Below are 17,845 nucleotides of genomic sequence, written 5' to 3'. Positions count from 1 at the left end.
CAAAAAATATTTGGTTATTTGAATGTGAAGAAAAGTGAAAACCAATTTTTTGGTGTTTTTTAAATTTTAAATACAACTTGAAATTTTTACGGCTAAATGTTGATTTTCAAATAAAGTGAAAATATCTTGCGAAAAAAAGTAAAAAAATTTCATGGCCAAACGAGCCCCAATAGTATTTATCAAAACTAATCGCTTGGAGGCGGACCTTTGATTTGTGACAAATGAAGAGGGTCTCATACAACTAGTGTTGGTTGTGTGAGACATAGTATAAACTTCCTCGGCTGAGTGTTGATCTCCTCCGCATCTAGAAAGAGGATAAATTCACAGCGAGTGAAAAAAAGAAAAAAGACCCGAATGCAAAAGCCCTAAACCGAGAAGCACACATCTCGAGCAAATAATTTCTGGTTTGTATCATCAATTTCCAATCACCATAATTGAATAGCCATGGCTGGAAGAGAAGTTCGGGAATACACCAATCTCACCGATCCTAAAGGTAACTGGTCACACATATGTAACTGTAGCTAGTTTTTTGGTGTATCATTTGCTCTTTAGGGTTATAACATGTAAATGCAAATAAATTATTGCAGATAAGAAATTTGGGAAAGGAAAGGACAAGATTGATGATGAGGAGGTCACTTTCCAACGCATGGTTTCCAAGGTTAGCGAATCCCTTTCTCCAACTTTATATCTTTATAACACACAACACAATGTCGAATTTGTTATACAAGTGAACTAATGGTGCTTCTGATTTGACTTCCCTCTGCTTTTAGAAACTTTTAGTTTCTGTTGAATTGTGAACCACCTCGTTTAAATGCTTAAGCTATTTCATGTCGTGTTGCGCTTTGTTTAGAAACTTAAGCTGTCGGGGAGGAGACATATTTACTTATTTATTCTAATTCTGCAACAGTTTATAATTCCATATCTGCTGTTTCTTGTACTTCGCTTATCGTATTATTTTGCTGTTGTTATTGTTCCTTTTTCTTATTATTTGCTATGGCTTCTTCACTTCTGCTTTTCTTTTTCTGAACTGTTTTGAATTGCTTTTCTTGAGCCGAGGGTCGATCGGAAACAACCTCTCTACCTCCCAAGGTAGGGGTAAGGTCTGCGTACACACTGCCCTCCCTAGACCCCATTTGTGGGATTACCCTGGGTTTGTTGTTGTAGTAAAAGTTTACAATTCCAGCAGAGCATATCTTTCAATTGTCCTCATGCCTACAATTTTGGAAGACTTCTTTTGAGGTTCTAATTTCTTTTGTTCGGACGTTATTTATTTTCTCATAAACTTGGCCATTAGCTGTATATGACTTTTCATCCGCATAGGAAATAAATGATATCTTGGGAAGATGATAGTAGTGGATTGAAGAACTCTAGAGAAGATGGGGTGTAAGATACTGTAGTTTTGAAATTAGGGGTGTGTTAGAATAATCGCCACGTCCTATGCTGGATGATGTTGAAGCACCTTTTGTTGGCCCAACATATTTTCAGCCAATCTGATTTTGAAGTTACAGACTGGATCTGTAACCACTCCATTTTATATTTACTGCTCTTTATATTTACTCCACTGTCCTTCCTCTTATTGCTACTGAACATTAAGTTACAGATTTGTTTTGTAAAACCTATAAGCAACTAAAAAATGTTGTTTTAGTTAAGGGGGATGCTTGATTATTCCAAAAGGTAAACACTTAAAGAGTTATGGAGTGAAGTAAGGGAAATATTCTATCCACCTATTAGCATTAGATAAAAGAGGTCCTTGCAGTATATTTGGATGTAGAAAGACTTTGAGGACAAGTTTAGCCCACTAACTACTACAAGAATTTTTTTGATGGTTTTAAGTTCAAATATGTCTGAAAAGCATGTGTTGATTTAAAAAAAAAAAAAAGTCTTAAAAGCATGTATCTGAAGTCATTTCAGTGTTAGATCATGTTATAATATATCCATTATAAAATGCCCCAATTTCTGATAACATGCCCTGGCAGGGAACTTGGCTTTTCCTACTGGGTGCTTGATATGTTCAGATGCAAGAGGTTGCTGGAGAACGTGGAGGTTACCTTCATGGAAGAGGCGGTATAGATTCTTGCTCAAAATAATTGCTTCCTCTTTTTTCTTGGTACATTAATCTGTCCATATAATGGAAGTGCGGAATAGTTTCTTGATCCCTGTTTAAGTTAAAATAATGCAGCCTTGGACAGCGATGACTTGCTTTATCTCAAGGAGCAGATGGAAGCCGAGGAGGATGCTGAACGCCTTCTGCGACGTACTGAAAAGCGTGCATTTCAAGCATTCAAGATATCCTTTTTGTTTGTTCCTTCCTTTGATATTACATCCATATGATATTATATGGTGACTGTTAGTGCTAATTGATGTCAACTGAACTCATTAACACTGAGAATAATTACAAAGGGTTATTTGATGATTTACCTCATGGATTTTAGCTTTGCCAGCAGAGAGGATGTGTCATGGCTTGCAAAAGCACAGGACACGTATAACTTATCCCCCAAAAAGGACAATTTATAACCATTTACATCTTCTATGTATTGCTTAACCATTTTAAACAAAGCTGTTGCTGATTATTCACCTGCATCTAATCCCCTGCCACTTCGTGTTGAGCCCAAGCCAAAAAGTGGGATCAGGTACAATTTACTTACTTTTAGACACTTCCATTCTTCCATGCGTTCCTCCTTGTTTGTTTCCATTTTTTTTTTTTAATTTTTCTAAACCTATTTGGTTTTGTGCCCAAATAATCAAGGGGAGTCATCTTTACATCGTGGTAATCTTTTTTGTATCCAAATATGCAATCTGTCAAATTAAGATATTTACTGGTCTACAGGCAGCAAGATTTACTAAAAAGGGTTTTAGAAGTCAAACCTAAGAAGCAGAAAGTTTCTTCAAGGTCTGATGGGAGTAATTCCCCCGCAAGTACACAGGGTGCTCTAAGTAGCAACTCTGATTCCAATCAGGAGGAGCAGAAAGAGGTCTTGCCAGCTAGATCAAATGACACGGGAAATGAAACAAAGGTAGACAATCCGATAAAAAGCTTGGTAGCAGCATATGAGAGTTCAGATGATGAAGATTGATTTTGTATGGATTTTTATTTACATCTGATGCTTAGATCATAGTGTTTAAATCAACGAATATCCTACTACTTGTTATGTGGCCATTTTGATCAAGGATCTTTTGAGCATGCGCATAGAGGCCTAAATTTTCTTACCATAAATTAGCTGACGAGTGAATATCGACAAACTGTATGTTGTAATTTGTCATAGTTGAGACGTGAGATGTTAGTGTTTTGCCCAAAATTTGCATGGAATTATTGCCGACCTATCAGTTCTCATTCACATAGAATCTGTTTTCTTTCACGCAACGGACCTTTAGATCAATTCCATTGATCAGCTACATTGAACTGCTGAAATATCCAAAATGAAGCTACAGGATTAATTTTCAAGGATCATTTGATTGAAAAACGTTGATCGTTATCAGTGTGGTTTCCTGTCAAGAAGAAGCTTCGATCTGAAACATAACATCTGCCGATAGATTTCCGAAGAGATATGGAAATATCTCAAAACTGTACACGAAGAGCTTCTAGGATTACTGATTTCAAGGAAATTTGATGTGGATGGATCTGCAGAGTTATGTCAAGGGAAGAAGCTAACCGGTAAAGCAGGTATCTGCAGCTTTGGGATTATTTTCCTGGAAATGATATCTGGAAAGTTAGCGGGGTGAAATAATCTAACCATGGAATGTGGTTGGTCAAATGATATTTTTGATACGGAGGTATAGTACAATCTTTGCTTTATGAAAAATATGTCTGTTTGGAAAGCCACCCGGTAATTATTGTATTGTAAGTGCAACGACCTGTTTGTTTGTCATAACGTAATTATAGTGTAATTACAAGTGTGCTATTTGGTTGCACAAGTGTAATTACACAGTTAGTTTAATTTAAAAATAAAAATTAATATTTGAAAAATTATGTGCCTTCATAAATGATATTAAATTAGGTATTTAACGACACATTGTTTCTTGAAAATATAATAATTAATAATCGTATATTTGTAATTAATATTGTAAAAAATAATTGATATATTTTTTGTAAAATTAATTATATTTTAATTTTAATTAATTATAAAAATTAAAAGCAGACTTTTTTGTGAGAACATCATGGATTGGATGTTTGACAAAAAAAAATTATAAATATAATGGCATAATATTAATCAAATGTTTGACCAAAAAAATTTATCAATTGTAAATGAAAAATAAACAGCATAGAATGTGAAATAACAAGTCAATAATATTAATGCAAATAAATTAAAATCGAAAATATAACCTAAATTCAAAATCCAAAAGAAAAAGTTTAACATAATACTCTTATGTCAATTCCAACATAACATAAGTGAGTTCCAACGTAACTTAAGTAAATATAATTTAAAAAAAAATAAAAAAAATATAAGTCTATAACCACATTCACAACAAAATTGTACTTCAATAATACCACTCATTATATGTCAAGTTTGTTAATGATTCATTCTTTCTATTATTAAGAGGTGTAGTTTAAAAAATTAGAATAATAACACAGTTATGCTAAAAGAATTTAATAATATTAAAAAATACATGCAATTACATGAAACCACAAGAAGTAAGTGTTGGGAATGAGAAGAAAGGAAATGAAAGATAAATAATATAAAAAGAAAAATAAGTTAAAAGTGAAAATAAAAAAGAAATTAAATAATAGAAATTAAAATGAATTATAAAAGAAAAGAAATTAAAATTTAAAAAAAAATCTATGTAATTATAGGGTGTAATTACACCAAATTTTCAACCCCCTTGAGAATTGGATAGGGTAGTTAGACCCTCTCAATTACACTTAATTCTCACCTAACTAACTAATTACTTGATCAAATAAATATGTCAAACTGTGTAATTACACTCAATTAAACCCAATTTCAATTACCTGGTGGCTTTCCAAACAGGCCTAAGTGCAGCCAATTTTTTTTTTTTGTAGAACTTAATATTTTGTTATGACATTATTTGTATGTTTACGTTTCTCGACTTCCTACATCTTGGTGAAACACGTTTAACTGAATTTTTCATTTACTAGTATGCTTCTTTATAGTTCTCTACAAAGATAAATAAATTCCAGGACAAAAAACGATATACAATTTGGACAACAGAGTATGCTTGATATAATGAAAAATGAGATGCCAATTTGAAGTGTAACTCTGGGATATCAGTTATCGGATAAAGAAGTTGGAGCATTCCCAAAGTGTTGTACACATATAGCCACAAGCTTATGGGATGGGTCCATTTGATTTTGGTCGATCGGATGCAAAAGGCGCTATAATTGACGCTAGATGATAGGTTTCACTAAGTTGGATACATACATGTATAATTTTTTTTTAACACACTGTATACTTATTTACCTGCTGGAACAGATCACACCATCTTTTTTTATAAGAGAAATCATAGGTCATCGGTTGTTATAAAAGAAATTGTAATTGCTAGCTTCTAAGCTATTTTAATACATATACTACAAATTAAATTCTCCATATATACTACTTAATTAAACTTTCTGGATAATATGTGAGAATAAGAATCATATTTTCTTGATATTAAGCGATTTCTTTCATCTACGAGTAAAACTTTTGGTACCTGTTGACGGAAAGAAAGTACCTAGCGTTTAAGTTAGTAGATCCTTTGAAGTCATTTATGGCGTTTTGTTAGTTTGGATTTTAGCACATATATAGATGTATAGGAGGGAAGGACGTGAGATAAATACAATTTTGATGGGATCGAACAGACAACGTAATACATGTAATATACGTGTCAGTATACATGCAGTGCTTCTCCCAAGTGTCCACTTAAATCCAATTTTATCTTACTGGATCCCACCCATGCACCCTTCTATAACCCCCTCGACGATATCGTTCTCGAATAGCCTCGTCTTTCTCCCAACTCTTCATCTTTATCTTTTCTTGTCAAATTAAGGTAGCTACAGATTTTGAGTGATAAAGCTGTGATTAGTAAAGGCTGTTGGTATAAACAAAGTAAAGTGGTGTTAAGAGTAATCAAAAGTGATGCAGCCACGCAGTTATGCCTTTGGGAGGGTGGATGAGGCCACACACCCTGATTCCATTCGTGCCACCATATCCGAGTTCCTTTCTACCTTGATTTTCGTCTTTGCAGGGGAAGGCTCTGTTCTTGCTCTTGGTAATTCAATACTAGCTATATTACAATCTAAGTTTGGAAATTTGCATTAGAAAGTAGTTGTACTTACTACTATACTATATTAATCTGTTTCATTTTATATGATCCATCTCACTAGGTAAGTAATTTAAGAAAAAAAGAGAAGTTTTTGAAACATGTTGAAAGTACAATTTCAAAACTTGGGATATATACTAACATGTCAAGATACTCTTCCCGAGAAGAATCTGATCAACAAAAGAGTAAGTTTAAAGTTAAATCTTCTTTTAAAAGATAAAAGCGGGGCAGAGTTACGGTGCCGGAAGGGGTGTATCCTAATCTCATTTGTCAAAAAATTATGGTTAAAATTATATTTTATCTATATTTAAGTAGATTTTAAATTCCATCGACTTTTTTATATTTTAATTTTTCTTAGTCAAAATTCTGTGCAGTAAAGTATCATTTTATTACCACAAAATAATAATAATTAAATTAGAGAAAGTCAAACAATTAAAAAAAAGGGGGGGGGGGGGGGGGGGGGAAGAACGCCATTTACTAATCATGCATGCATTCAAAAAGGTCACTGATTATATATGAATGTATGTGCAGATAAATTGTACCCAGATACAGCTTTAGGAGCGTCAAGATTGATAGCCATCGCACTGGCGCATGCATTTTCACTGTTTGCAGCTATAGCATCGAGCATGAACGTGTCGGGCGGTCATGTTAACCCAGCGGTCACCTTTGGTGCTCTTGTGGGTGGCAGAGTTAGCGTCCTTCGTGCCGTCTACTATTGGATTGCTCAGCTGCTAGGTGCTGTCGTTGCCTCTGCCTTGTTGAGGCTTGCTACTGATGGCTTGGTAAGACAAAGTAGTCACTTGGATATATGTGTTTTGTGCAACGAAAATTAAAATTATTCTCTAGAATATCAAGTGTATCATTTTCTAATATTTGGTTGCGATATAGGGAATTTTTTTTTTACCAAAAGGGTAATGAAATGCTTACTTCCAATAAGTCTGATGGTAGGTTTAAGATTACACCATTCAAAAGTTAGTCTGATGGTAGGTTTAAGATTACACCATTCAAAAGTTTCTATAGCCAACAAATGTTATGATGTGGTATACATGGTGTCTTAAAGATTACAAGTATCAAAAATACAACTTCGTGTCCACTTAAATAAGTTTGCATAGATTGAAGGGGGCCAATACTTTAATCCTAATACTGAATTTTCTTATTTAAAACACAATTTGATGTCCCTACGGATGGACACCAAACCAGGATTTTTAGTTAATAGATTAAGGATCTGAATTCTTTTCGTTTACTGAGTTCTAAATAGATTAATTTTACATATTAAATGAATTTTTTAAGCACATATACAATTTTGAGCCATAGGTATATATCCCCCGAACCGTAACTTGCACTGTGGCTCCACCCCTGATGTACTAACATTAGCACTAATTATTTTTCCTGGTTCTCTTTTCGCCTCAATCAGCTTTGTTTATTTGATGCAGTTATAACTGAAGTATTGTTTATTTTGATTTTCCTAATGAAAGAATCCTACTAGTTGGCACTTGACTTACAATTTGATTTTTGATTTTTTTTTGGGGAATTTTATCACAATTTTTTTTTTGGGTTCAGAGGCCAGTGGGATTCGCAGTAGCATCAGGAGTTGGCAGCGGGAATGCACTTGTGATGGAAATAGTGATGACATTTGGGCTGGTCTACACTGTTTATGCAACTGCCATTGATCCAAAGAGGGGTAGTTTAGGCATTATTGCACCTCTTGCCATTGCTTTCATAGTTGGAGCCAATATACTTGTGGGTGGGCCTTTTGAAGGAGCGTCCATGAATCCAGCAAGGGCTTTTGGGCCTGCTTTAGTGGGCTGGAGGTGGAGAAACCACTGGATCTACTGGTTGGGCCCATTCATTGGTGCAGCTATAGCTGGACTTATCTATGAGTTTGGGCTTATACAATCTCATGAAGCTCCGGTCCATACTCACCATCAGCCTTTGGCTCCAGAAGATTACTAAACGTGTTAGCACATTTGTTGAAGATTTGTGCTTTACTTTGAGACTCGTTTTGTTTGTGAAGTTTGTTTGTGTCAAGTTGTTTTGTTTGCTTCTTCAAATCCCCCTTCTTTAATGTATGTATTTGTATGGAGACTTGTCCAATTTAAGTTGTATACATTTTGTAAGCTTCTAAATAACAACGCAATGTTGCTAGTAGTATATGTTGGAGTAGCTTTATCGTGAAGCTCAACTTCTATGAATGGACAATGCAAAAAGAAAGTTTTCTCAGGTGAAAGTCAAAGAATGGTGGTGATATGACAAAAATATCATTTGGAGAGTGAAATTTGCACTCTAAAGTAAAAAGTAAGGTAGATGTAAAAATAGTTAGATCTCATCTATCTCTATCACTCTTTCTCTCACACAATTCTCACCTTATATCATCTCATTTTTTCTTCCCTCTACTTTACCATACCCCCCACACACACATACCAAACCCACCCTTATAAAATCTGTAACATGTGACGTTTTTTAATTGTTCATCTCTATTTTTGTTATTCATTATTAAACTCATAAAGATGAGGATGGGAAAGCACAGTTGCAAGAGGAAAAAGAAATTGTCATTGTGAGACCAAAATTCACATAAGAAAGAAACCACCTCACAATGTGATTCAAATATTATGGAAATCGGACATAGAAATAGGTAATCAAGTGCAAGTCTTTCAAATTCAGCAGAAAACCGCAAACAATTGCTTTTTATTGCACTATGAGTCCCTTACCTAGACCTAGAGATATTAAACAAGTCTCAATAGCTCATAAACTTTGGAAAGATGTAGACGGAAAAGATTTGCATGCTATATCTGTTTTTTAACAAGCCTCAAATTGTAATACAAAGTTAATTTGCACTTCTTTGATCACAAGTTACAGCCCAGCTTTTTGATATAAAACAGATATCTTTCAATTTTCATCTTCTAAATTTCTAAACTATATATATATATATATATATATATATATATATATATATATATATATATATATATATATATATATATATAGAGTAACAGTTTATCCGATAAGGATATTGAGTAATCCGTACCCTGCATTATATATATATATATATATATATATATATAGAGAGAGAGAGAGAGAGAGAGAGTAACAGTTTATCCAATAAGGATATTGAGTAATCCGTACCCTGCATTTTTTTTTTATAAATTTCAATCTGTTCACCAACTATTAATCTGATAATCCGATATCAATAAGCCAATAAACCTATTTTGCGGTTGGATTACCGGTTACGGTTCGATTTTGAACAACCCTAGTAGATAGTGGGGTAGACATAGGTAGAGGTTTGTCTAAAAGAAATTACTCCCTCTGTTCCAATTTAAGTGTCTTGCTTTGCTTTTTGATTTGTCCAAAAAAAGAGTGTCTTTTTCTATACTTAGTAAATTGACAATACAAACACCATAAATGGCAAGTTTAAAATCACAAAATTCAAAGGATATTTTAGTACATTACACATATCTTTAATTTAGAACCACAAGATTGAAAATTGTCTCTATATATTTTTTAAACTTTGTATCTAGTCAAACAAAGACACCTCAATTGAGGCGGAGGAAGTATCGCTTACGTATCCATAATATATATATATGGACCAACATAATATTATCAAGGCTTTCGATTTGAATGTTGTACGTCCTCCTCCGAATTCTGCAAAATGTTTTGTGCACCAATTTTTTTTTTTAATTATTATTTGATTAAAAGGCTACATGAAGAACATAATCCGGGTAATAGAATGAAAGACCAAAGAGAAGATTGATTTTGACTTGTGAAAAGGTTGAATGCTACGTGAAAAACATAAGTCAGATGATGAACGAAATACCCAAGCGAAAATGATTTTGACTTGTGAAACGTTGAATGCTACATGAAAAACGTAAGTTAGATGATGGAACAAAAGACCTAAGAGAAGGTTGATTCAGTAGATTAAAAAATGAATTTTCAGCACAGTTGCTTAATTTGAAAAGATTTGCTGCAGACTTCGCCACGAGCTTCGAGAATGTTTGGAGAGATCTGTTGTGAATTTGAAATTTCGCTTGATAAAAATTTGTAACTTTTGCTTGACAAATAACTTTTGCCATAATACTTCGAGAAGTATAAAATTGAAGCATTAGAGTGGATCTAGGTTGACATCCTTGAATATGTCAATCAAAGACTCCACAAATGAGTTCGTGATTCTACAATTCGTGAACTTAAAAAAGAATTATAGAGTTTGTATTTCTATAACCAAAATCAAGGTACAACTGGGATCTAAAGGAAAAAGTTTAGAGTCATGGTTTTACAAGCGAGAAATCTCAAAATTATGTTAGGAATTCGTGGTCTACAACCCATACCTCAAAGATATTGATTGAAATTAGATTCGAGGTTATTTTTTCATACTACTTGGGGTCTGCTGGCAAGCTCGTTATAATCCTGGGCGTAATATATTAGAATCTAGAAGGTAGAAGTATCACCACTACGTTACAACACGTCCATCTGCGTACCGCATCAACCAACTTTGACGTATCCTTTTACATATTAAAGCTCAAAACTTTATCATACTGCATTAAAGTTTCATATAAATAGAGTTTTGAAATTTATTACAGTTTTGAATTCCAGCATGTTATCCCCCCCCCCCCCCCCCCCCCGGTATTTTAGCTAGAAATATTTTTATTTAGATTTTATTTACGTATTCAAAAGTCAAAAGCAACTACTCCCTCCGGATCAAAAAGAGTATCCACTTAGCTTTTTTTCTTGGGTCAAAAAGAGTGTACAATTATCAAATCAAGAAAGAATTCACTTTATCTTTCCATATTAGACCCTATTAAGTGTTATGTGATCAAATCCCAATACCTATTTAATTAGGGGAAGTTTAGTCAATTTACAATTTTTTTTCTTGGAGTGAATAGTTTCTTAAGGGGTGTACAAATGGCTAAGTGGACACTCTTTTTGATTCGGAGAGAGTAGTATATTAGATCACATTATAAATCACGGCTAAACTTTAAATATCGGTCTAAGAAGTGGCTACCCAACTAAATGTCTAGGATTTTAAGAAGCGACAAACGGGCAATTCGCAGAATTGCCCTTCTTTTGGGGTGGTCTTTAAAATTTGCCCCTCATAGTTGAAATCTTTAAATTTTGCCCTTCGGCTAAAACCCATGTGTTCCAGGTTCGAACCCCCACTCAGTCAAAAATTTTAAAAAAATTCGCAAGGCAGAGTTTAAATTTCGCTATGCCCCCACCGGCATACACTTGTTAAAGAATTACCAAAGTTATGCCGGATCCGACATACTTATGCCTTATGGGCAGACTTAGCATAAGTATGATGGGTCCGGCATAACTTTGGTAATTCCTTCACAATTTTATGCCGGGTCCGGCATACTTATGGGCAAACTTTTAGTTAAACCTTAACTAAAAGTTTTTTCCTAGTTATGCCTTATGGAGCATACTTTTAGTTATGTCATAACTAAAAGTATGCCCCATAAGGCATAACTAGGAAAAGACTTTTAGTTATCCTTAAGACATAGACTTTGTCTTATAAGACAATTTTTTAGTTATGCCTTAAGGAAAAGTTTCGCCTTATGGGGCATACTTTTAGTTATGCCTTATGGGGCATACTTTTAGTTGTGCCTTAACTAAAAGTCTGTTCCATAAGGCATAACTAGGAAAAGACTTTTAGTTAAGGCTTAACTAAAAGTTTGCTCATAAGTATGCCTGACCCGGCATAAACTTGTTAAGGATTTGCCAAAGTTATGCCAGACCTGGCATACTTATGCCTAGTCTGCCCATAAGGCATGAGTATGCCGGGTCCGGCATACACGCGACCCAAATCTTGCCTTGCAATTTTTTTTTTTAATTTATGCTTGATTTTTTTTTAATTTATGCGAACCTCATGATTTCTGCGTGAACGCTCAGGGTTGCAACGCGAAGGGCAAAAATTAAAGACCAGCAATATGAGGGGCATAATTTAAAGACCACGAATATGAGGGGCAAAATTTAAAGACCAGGCCAAAAGAAGGGCAATCCGCGCAAAAAAATGGCGACAAACCTCATCAAGCCCAGAATGGCGCAATAGCCCAGCCCAATAAAAGCAAGGTTTTATAATCAAGCTCCTCATTACAAAAGGGTTTTATAGATAGGTGGTTGATAATCTCGATCTGCCGCAAGCCTCAAACCCTAGTAGAGCAGCAGCAGTAAGCGAAAGGGAAGAAAACAGAGCACAAACATGGCGACACAGGATGTAAGAACTCTTTCAACAAAAGAAGCAGATATTCAGATGATGTTGGCTGCTGAAGTACACCTTGGTACTAAGAATTGTGACTTCCAAATGGAGCGTTACGCCTTCAAGCGCCGCAATGATGGTATTATAGTCTTTAACCTCATTACCTGTCTCATTTCCTTGATTCTCTTTGTTTTTTGTTTTGTTATGTTAGAAGCAGCTATCTGTTAGCAGGAAATAGCACCGATTTATGCATAAGCTTTACAGATGTTTATTGTCATGTTTGTATTAAAGGACATCGTTTTGGTAAATGGAAAGTGAGTAACATAAAATTTTCTAGATGATTATTGTCATGTTTGTATTAAAAGACATCAGTTTGGAACATCGACTAACATATGTAAATCATAGCACAGTCTTCAGAATTGCAAGTCATTTAGGCTTAATTACCTCATTAGTAAATGTATGCTGCTAAGATGTTGTTAACTCTCAATAGTTACATGGTTGGGTCCGCCCATTTTTAATTATGCTGAAGTGCGTGTATTTTTCCTCAAAAATGGTGATTTTTAGCGGTAAAACATGCAGTGAGACTGTTGCAGAGGTGCACTTTATTGAACTGTTAGACTCCTATTAATTAGTTATAGCCTTATAGTCACCTCTCTTACAGCCTGAGAAAGAAATAATGACAATGATAGTTACAGGTATACTGCAACTATTCTAGAGCCTGTTATTAATTCATTAGTCATGTTGATATAGTGGAATTGTTAGCCAGGAGTCATATAGGTGCCCTAACTACTTGGGGTTGAAGTGTTGTTGTGGAAAGTCAAACCAAAACTTATACAATGTGCATTGACTGTAGGTTGTTCTGTTTGGAAATAATGGTTTCTCTTCCAGATAATCTTTTCAATGTTTTGACTTTTCATGTTTTAAAAAGATGATATATGTATATATATATGCATTAGCTGTCATCAATCATTTTATCTCATATTGGAATTGTCTTACCTGCAATATTTCAATCACTTTATTTTTATTACTTCCATAAAATGTATTTTGGATTTCCATTTTGTTTTGGTTGAATCTAGTTACTACTCTGTGCAGCCAGTATATTTGATTTCAAAATCACTGTTTCACGACAATATTTTTGTCAGTGGTTTGTTCTGTTTCTCTGCTTTTCGTGACCAGCATATTTATATTCTTAGGTATCTACATCATTAACCTTGGAAAGACTTGGGAAAAGCTTCAAATGGCTGCCAGGGTGATTGTTGCTATTGAGAACCCTCAGGACATTATCGTGCAATCTGCAAGGCCATATGGACAGAGAGCTGTCTTGAAGTTTGCCCAATATACTGGTGCACATGCCATTGCTGGACGTCACACCCCTGGTACTTTTACCAATCAGCTTCAGACCTCATACAGTGAGCCGAGACTCCTGATCCTCACTGACCCAAGAACCGATCATCAGGTTTTACTTTTTATCCTGATATTAATATTCTCGTTTTAAACTTGGCAATGATTTATAACCTGTTTGAATACTTTGCAGCCAATCAAGGAAGCTGCTCTTGGGAACATCCCAACTATTGCTTTCTGTGACACAGATTCTCCAATGCGCTATGTTGACATTGGTATCCCTGCGAATAACAAAGGAAAACACAGTATTGGTGTTCTTTTCTGGATCTTAGCAAGGATGGTGCTGCAGATGCGTGGGGCCATTAGTCAAGGACATAAATGGGATGTCATGGTAAAGATCATCTTTACCCATTTTATTTTGTCTTAGCTCTAATTCCATTTTTTGTTCTGCTGCTGATGGTTGTTCGCTCTTCTGGAGTTTAATTGATTATTAATGCTACTTTTGCAGTCTGTTACTGAATATATGTTTCAATCACATCTGTTCATATCTGTTTTTGCAGGTTGATCTCTTCTTTTACAGAGAGCCTGAAGAGGCAAAGGAGCAAGAAGAGGAAGCTCCCGCACTAGATTATGCAGACTACTCAGCTGGGGCTGCCCTTGGTGGTGACTGGTCTAGTAGCCAAATCCCTGAGGCCCAATGGACTGCAGATGTCGCTGCACCTGTTCCAGTAACTGGTGGCTGGGCCGGAGATGGAGGTTAGTTTGTTATTATACTATGAAATTGGTTCCTGGTATTGTCTTCTACAAAAGTCAATCCCAACTGAAACTTAAAAGCTCTGAGATTTTTTAGCTGATAATCTTTTGCTATAGTTGTTCAGTCCTAATTTGGTGGCACTAATTACATTGCCTTGTTTTCCTTGGATGAATTTCAGCAGCTGATGGAGGATGGGATGCCGCAGCTGCACCTGCACCTGTACCTGTACCCCTTCCTGTGCCAGATGTTGCCCCTACTACTGGCGCCACAGGCTGGGACTGAAACCTGTTTCCTTAAAGCTCTTCATCCATTTTGGAGAAAGTTTAGATTTTGTGAGTTACTACAATAGATGTGTTTTTTAATGGCACAGTTAAAAGGGTTGACTTCCTGGATGTACTGAATTATTTAATTATCGCTAGAGCAGGGCTTTTTGGAGAATCTAAAAGTTGTTTTGTTGCCAAGAGTTGAAATTCGAATTTTGGTTACTGTTTCAAAACTATTGAACACCAGCAGGTTCTATTACTTCCTTTATCCAATATGTTTGGAGGGTTTACTTGATCTACTTCTTATGTCAGACATTGATTAAAATAATTTATTCAAGTAAAAGTTGGGGTTTTTGCTACTAGATTAAATGCATACCCAGATTTTGCCATAACATGTCAATGAGGCTCTCAATAATGGTTTAAATGTTAAAAAAATAACTTTGGCAAGCAAAGTGTGACTTAAGGTTTTATACTACTGTTTATTACCCTCTTAAAACACTATTTATATTTTATACTGGTGTTATGCTATTTTCTCACTTGCCTTGCTGTTAGAAGCGTAAAATCTCTACAGATGGTCCTTGTAATTGGCCATGGTCGTGGTTGAGTGCTTTAGGGCAGGTTGTAACTTAAAAATGTACTTATAATTCTTTGTTCCAGTCATGTTGTCATTTATGCAAAAAGTAAGAGCTTCATTGTTTCTTGCACTAAAGGATTGTACCAAATTGTTGAGTTTGCATTTCCATATCTCTCTCTGTTGGACTAAATTGTTTAAAGATTAAGGAGCAGAATTTCGAAGTTTTACAGCAATTCTGACACGAGAAATTCTAGCGTTCTCTATACGATGTTCTTTAAGCGATCATGACTATGTTGGAAAGAGTTGCCCGTGCTGGGAGGAGCCTGGGTGGTAACTGGTGGTACTAGGCAGCATGTACTTGGTGAATTGTTTATTTGCATACCAGCAAATCCAAACACCACCATATTTTTTCTTAAAAAGGAAGATATATCCGCTACTTCTGCAATTGCTATGTAGCTTGCCAGGACGAGAAGCTTGGTGTTTTAGTGTCCTCACACTGTCTCGTCAGTATTCCAATGGTTGTTGATTGTTGTATGCAGACGTAAATATTTATCTTCCTCATGTGCATTCACCGATTCGTGTTCCTACAACGGGTATCTGTGGTCTTTGCAAAGGCATGATTATATTCAAGTCGCCGAACCCAAGTCGGAAATTGATATTATTAGGGATAATTTTAGAGACCTCCCTTGAGGTTTATCCTTATAATACTAACTTCCCTTGTGGTTCCGAATATCACCCTAACCTCCCCTGTTTTAAATTTTTCATAGCCAAACTTATTTTAATGATATTCCCTCCGTCTCAAAATATTTGTCGTCCTTGCTAAAAATACTTCTCTCAAAATATTTATCGTTTTATTTAATCAAGACAAAATTAAGTAGCTTTTTCTCATTTTACCCTTGTATTAATTAGCAACATTTAAAAGGTTCTCACCATTAATGGAGTAGACATTTATTGAGGAGAGAGAACATGATGAAATATGTTAAGAGGGTAAAATAGTCAAAATGCTATCCTTATAAATGCTTCCTAAAAGGGCGTGCAAATGAAAATGCAATAAATATTTTGAGACGCCCCGTAACACTTATTTGATATTCCAAAATTGCCCTTACGTGGCATTTATTATTGAATGCTAAATTTTGGAACAAAAATCTTCGAAGTATATAACTTTAGTTTAGACCTGAAATATTCTACCTTACGTCGCTCCTCTCCACGCCATTTCATTTAATGCATTTATTTATTATCTTGTAAACTACATATCTTGCTGTATTCGAAGTTCGAACATTCCAAATTTTAGATGTATTTTTTTCCACTCCATCTACGTATCAATATTTAAAGTATAAGAAGTTGTTGATACTTTATTACAAGTAAATACAGTTTAGTAGTGGAGAAATAAAATATTGTCTGATACATACGTTAACACCATATAGATTTTATATTTGAACATGATTTATCCTTTATTCTTAAGTCCAAAAATTTATCAAACTAAAAATGTATTATCTCATGTTAGATGCAAGAAGTAATGTTTATATGAATATGTGTAAGCCGAGTACGAATACGAAGTTCAGTTTCTGCATGCATGTATTATTTTTTACCCCAAAAAAGGACTTGCTCATCAATAAATATTTGTAATTTCTTGTGATTTCTTTAGATTTTGAAATATAATTTATTTTTTACACAGGCTGATTTGTCTTATGAATAAAAACTAAAGCTAAAAAATCAAACATATAGTATTAGAAACCTGTACAAAATATTGTTCGGTCACCAAGTTAGTGGAGTACTCCCTCCGGATAAAAAAAAGAGTTCACTTAGCCATTTGCATACCGCTTAAGAAACTACTCACTCCAAGAAAAAAATATGTAAATTGACTAAACTACCCCTAATTAAATAGGCATTGAGATTTGGTCACATAACACTTAATAGGGGCAAATCTGAAAAGATAAGGTAAATTGTTTCTTGATTTAATAAGTGAACACTTTTTTTGACCCAAGAAAAAAAAGGCTAAGTGAACACTTTTTTTGATCCGGAGCATTAAGTAATCAATGCATCAAAGGGCATTTTTGGAATGTCTTTGAAAGATTATCATTAAAACAAGTTTGGTTACAAGAGTTTTAAAATAAGGGAGGTGAGTGTAATATTCAAAACCACAAGGAAAGTGAGTGTAATGAGACTAAATCTGAGGGGAAGTTTATGAAATTATCCCATATTATATTAATGGCATTAACCGAAAAAATGAAGAATTTTGAGCACGCCCGAAAAAATGAAGAATTTTGAACAATAATATTTATGTGTAATCTTTTAATGTATTTTAGAAGATTAATGCTTTTGATCACATTTTATGTGCTTTGACAATACAGATTTTATTGGAAAAATAGTCAACTAGTGTCCAAAACAATCCGAAAAGGGCCAAATATACCCCTCGCTATATTTGGGGCCAAATATACCCCTGACGTTATACTTTTGGGTCAAATATACCCCTG

The 17,845-nt window shown here is 34.7% G+C and overlaps 3 protein-coding genes across 4 annotated transcripts; all 3 read left to right on the top strand.

Annotated features, from left to right (window-relative positions):
- Window positions 1–302: 302 nt before the first annotated feature.
- LOC132602000 (uncharacterized) lies at window positions 303–3,319 on the top strand. The gene is made up of 6 exons (XM_060315036.1): window positions 303–493; window positions 588–658; window positions 2,016–2,064; window positions 2,180–2,287; window positions 2,555–2,630; window positions 2,828–3,319. The coding sequence occupies exons 1-6, from the start codon at window positions 445–447 to the stop codon at window positions 3,072–3,074; spliced, it is 600 nt and encodes a 199-aa protein (XP_060171019.1). The 5' UTR covers window positions 303–444; the 3' UTR covers window positions 3,075–3,319.
- A 2,591-nt stretch (window positions 3,320–5,910) lies between these two features.
- On the top strand, window positions 5,911–8,403 carry LOC132601991 (probable aquaporin TIP3-2). The gene is made up of 3 exons (XM_060315032.1): window positions 5,911–6,201; window positions 6,784–7,034; window positions 7,813–8,403. Exons 1-3 carry the CDS (start codon window positions 6,069–6,071, stop codon window positions 8,203–8,205), a joined length of 777 nt encoding a protein of 258 aa, XP_060171015.1. The 5' UTR covers window positions 5,911–6,068; the 3' UTR covers window positions 8,206–8,403.
- Window positions 8,404–12,339: 3,936 nt separating this feature from the next.
- On the top strand, window positions 12,340–15,092 carry LOC132601976 (small ribosomal subunit protein uS2-like). Of its 2 annotated transcripts, none has more exons than XM_060315025.1 (5): window positions 12,340–12,578; window positions 13,633–13,895; window positions 13,974–14,171; window positions 14,341–14,536; window positions 14,716–15,092. In XM_060315025.1, the coding sequence occupies exons 1-5, from the start codon at window positions 12,443–12,445 to the stop codon at window positions 14,814–14,816; spliced, it is 894 nt and encodes a 297-aa protein (XP_060171008.1). In that variant the 5' UTR covers window positions 12,340–12,442; the 3' UTR covers window positions 14,817–15,092. The 2 variants fall into 2 exon arrangements, with proteins under 2 accessions (XP_060171008.1, XP_060171001.1); XM_060315018.1 differs by having other exon boundaries at window positions 12,341–12,578; window positions 14,713–15,092.
- Window positions 15,093–17,845: the final 2,753 nt, after the last annotated feature.

This window comes from Lycium barbarum, chromosome 1, assembly GCF_019175385.1.
Source record: "Lycium barbarum isolate Lr01 chromosome 1, ASM1917538v2, whole genome shotgun sequence".
Taxonomy (NCBI): domain Eukaryota; kingdom Viridiplantae; phylum Streptophyta; class Magnoliopsida; order Solanales; family Solanaceae; genus Lycium; species Lycium barbarum.
Note: the sequence above shows the minus strand (reverse complement) of the source record. Positions and strands in the feature narration are given on the sequence as shown.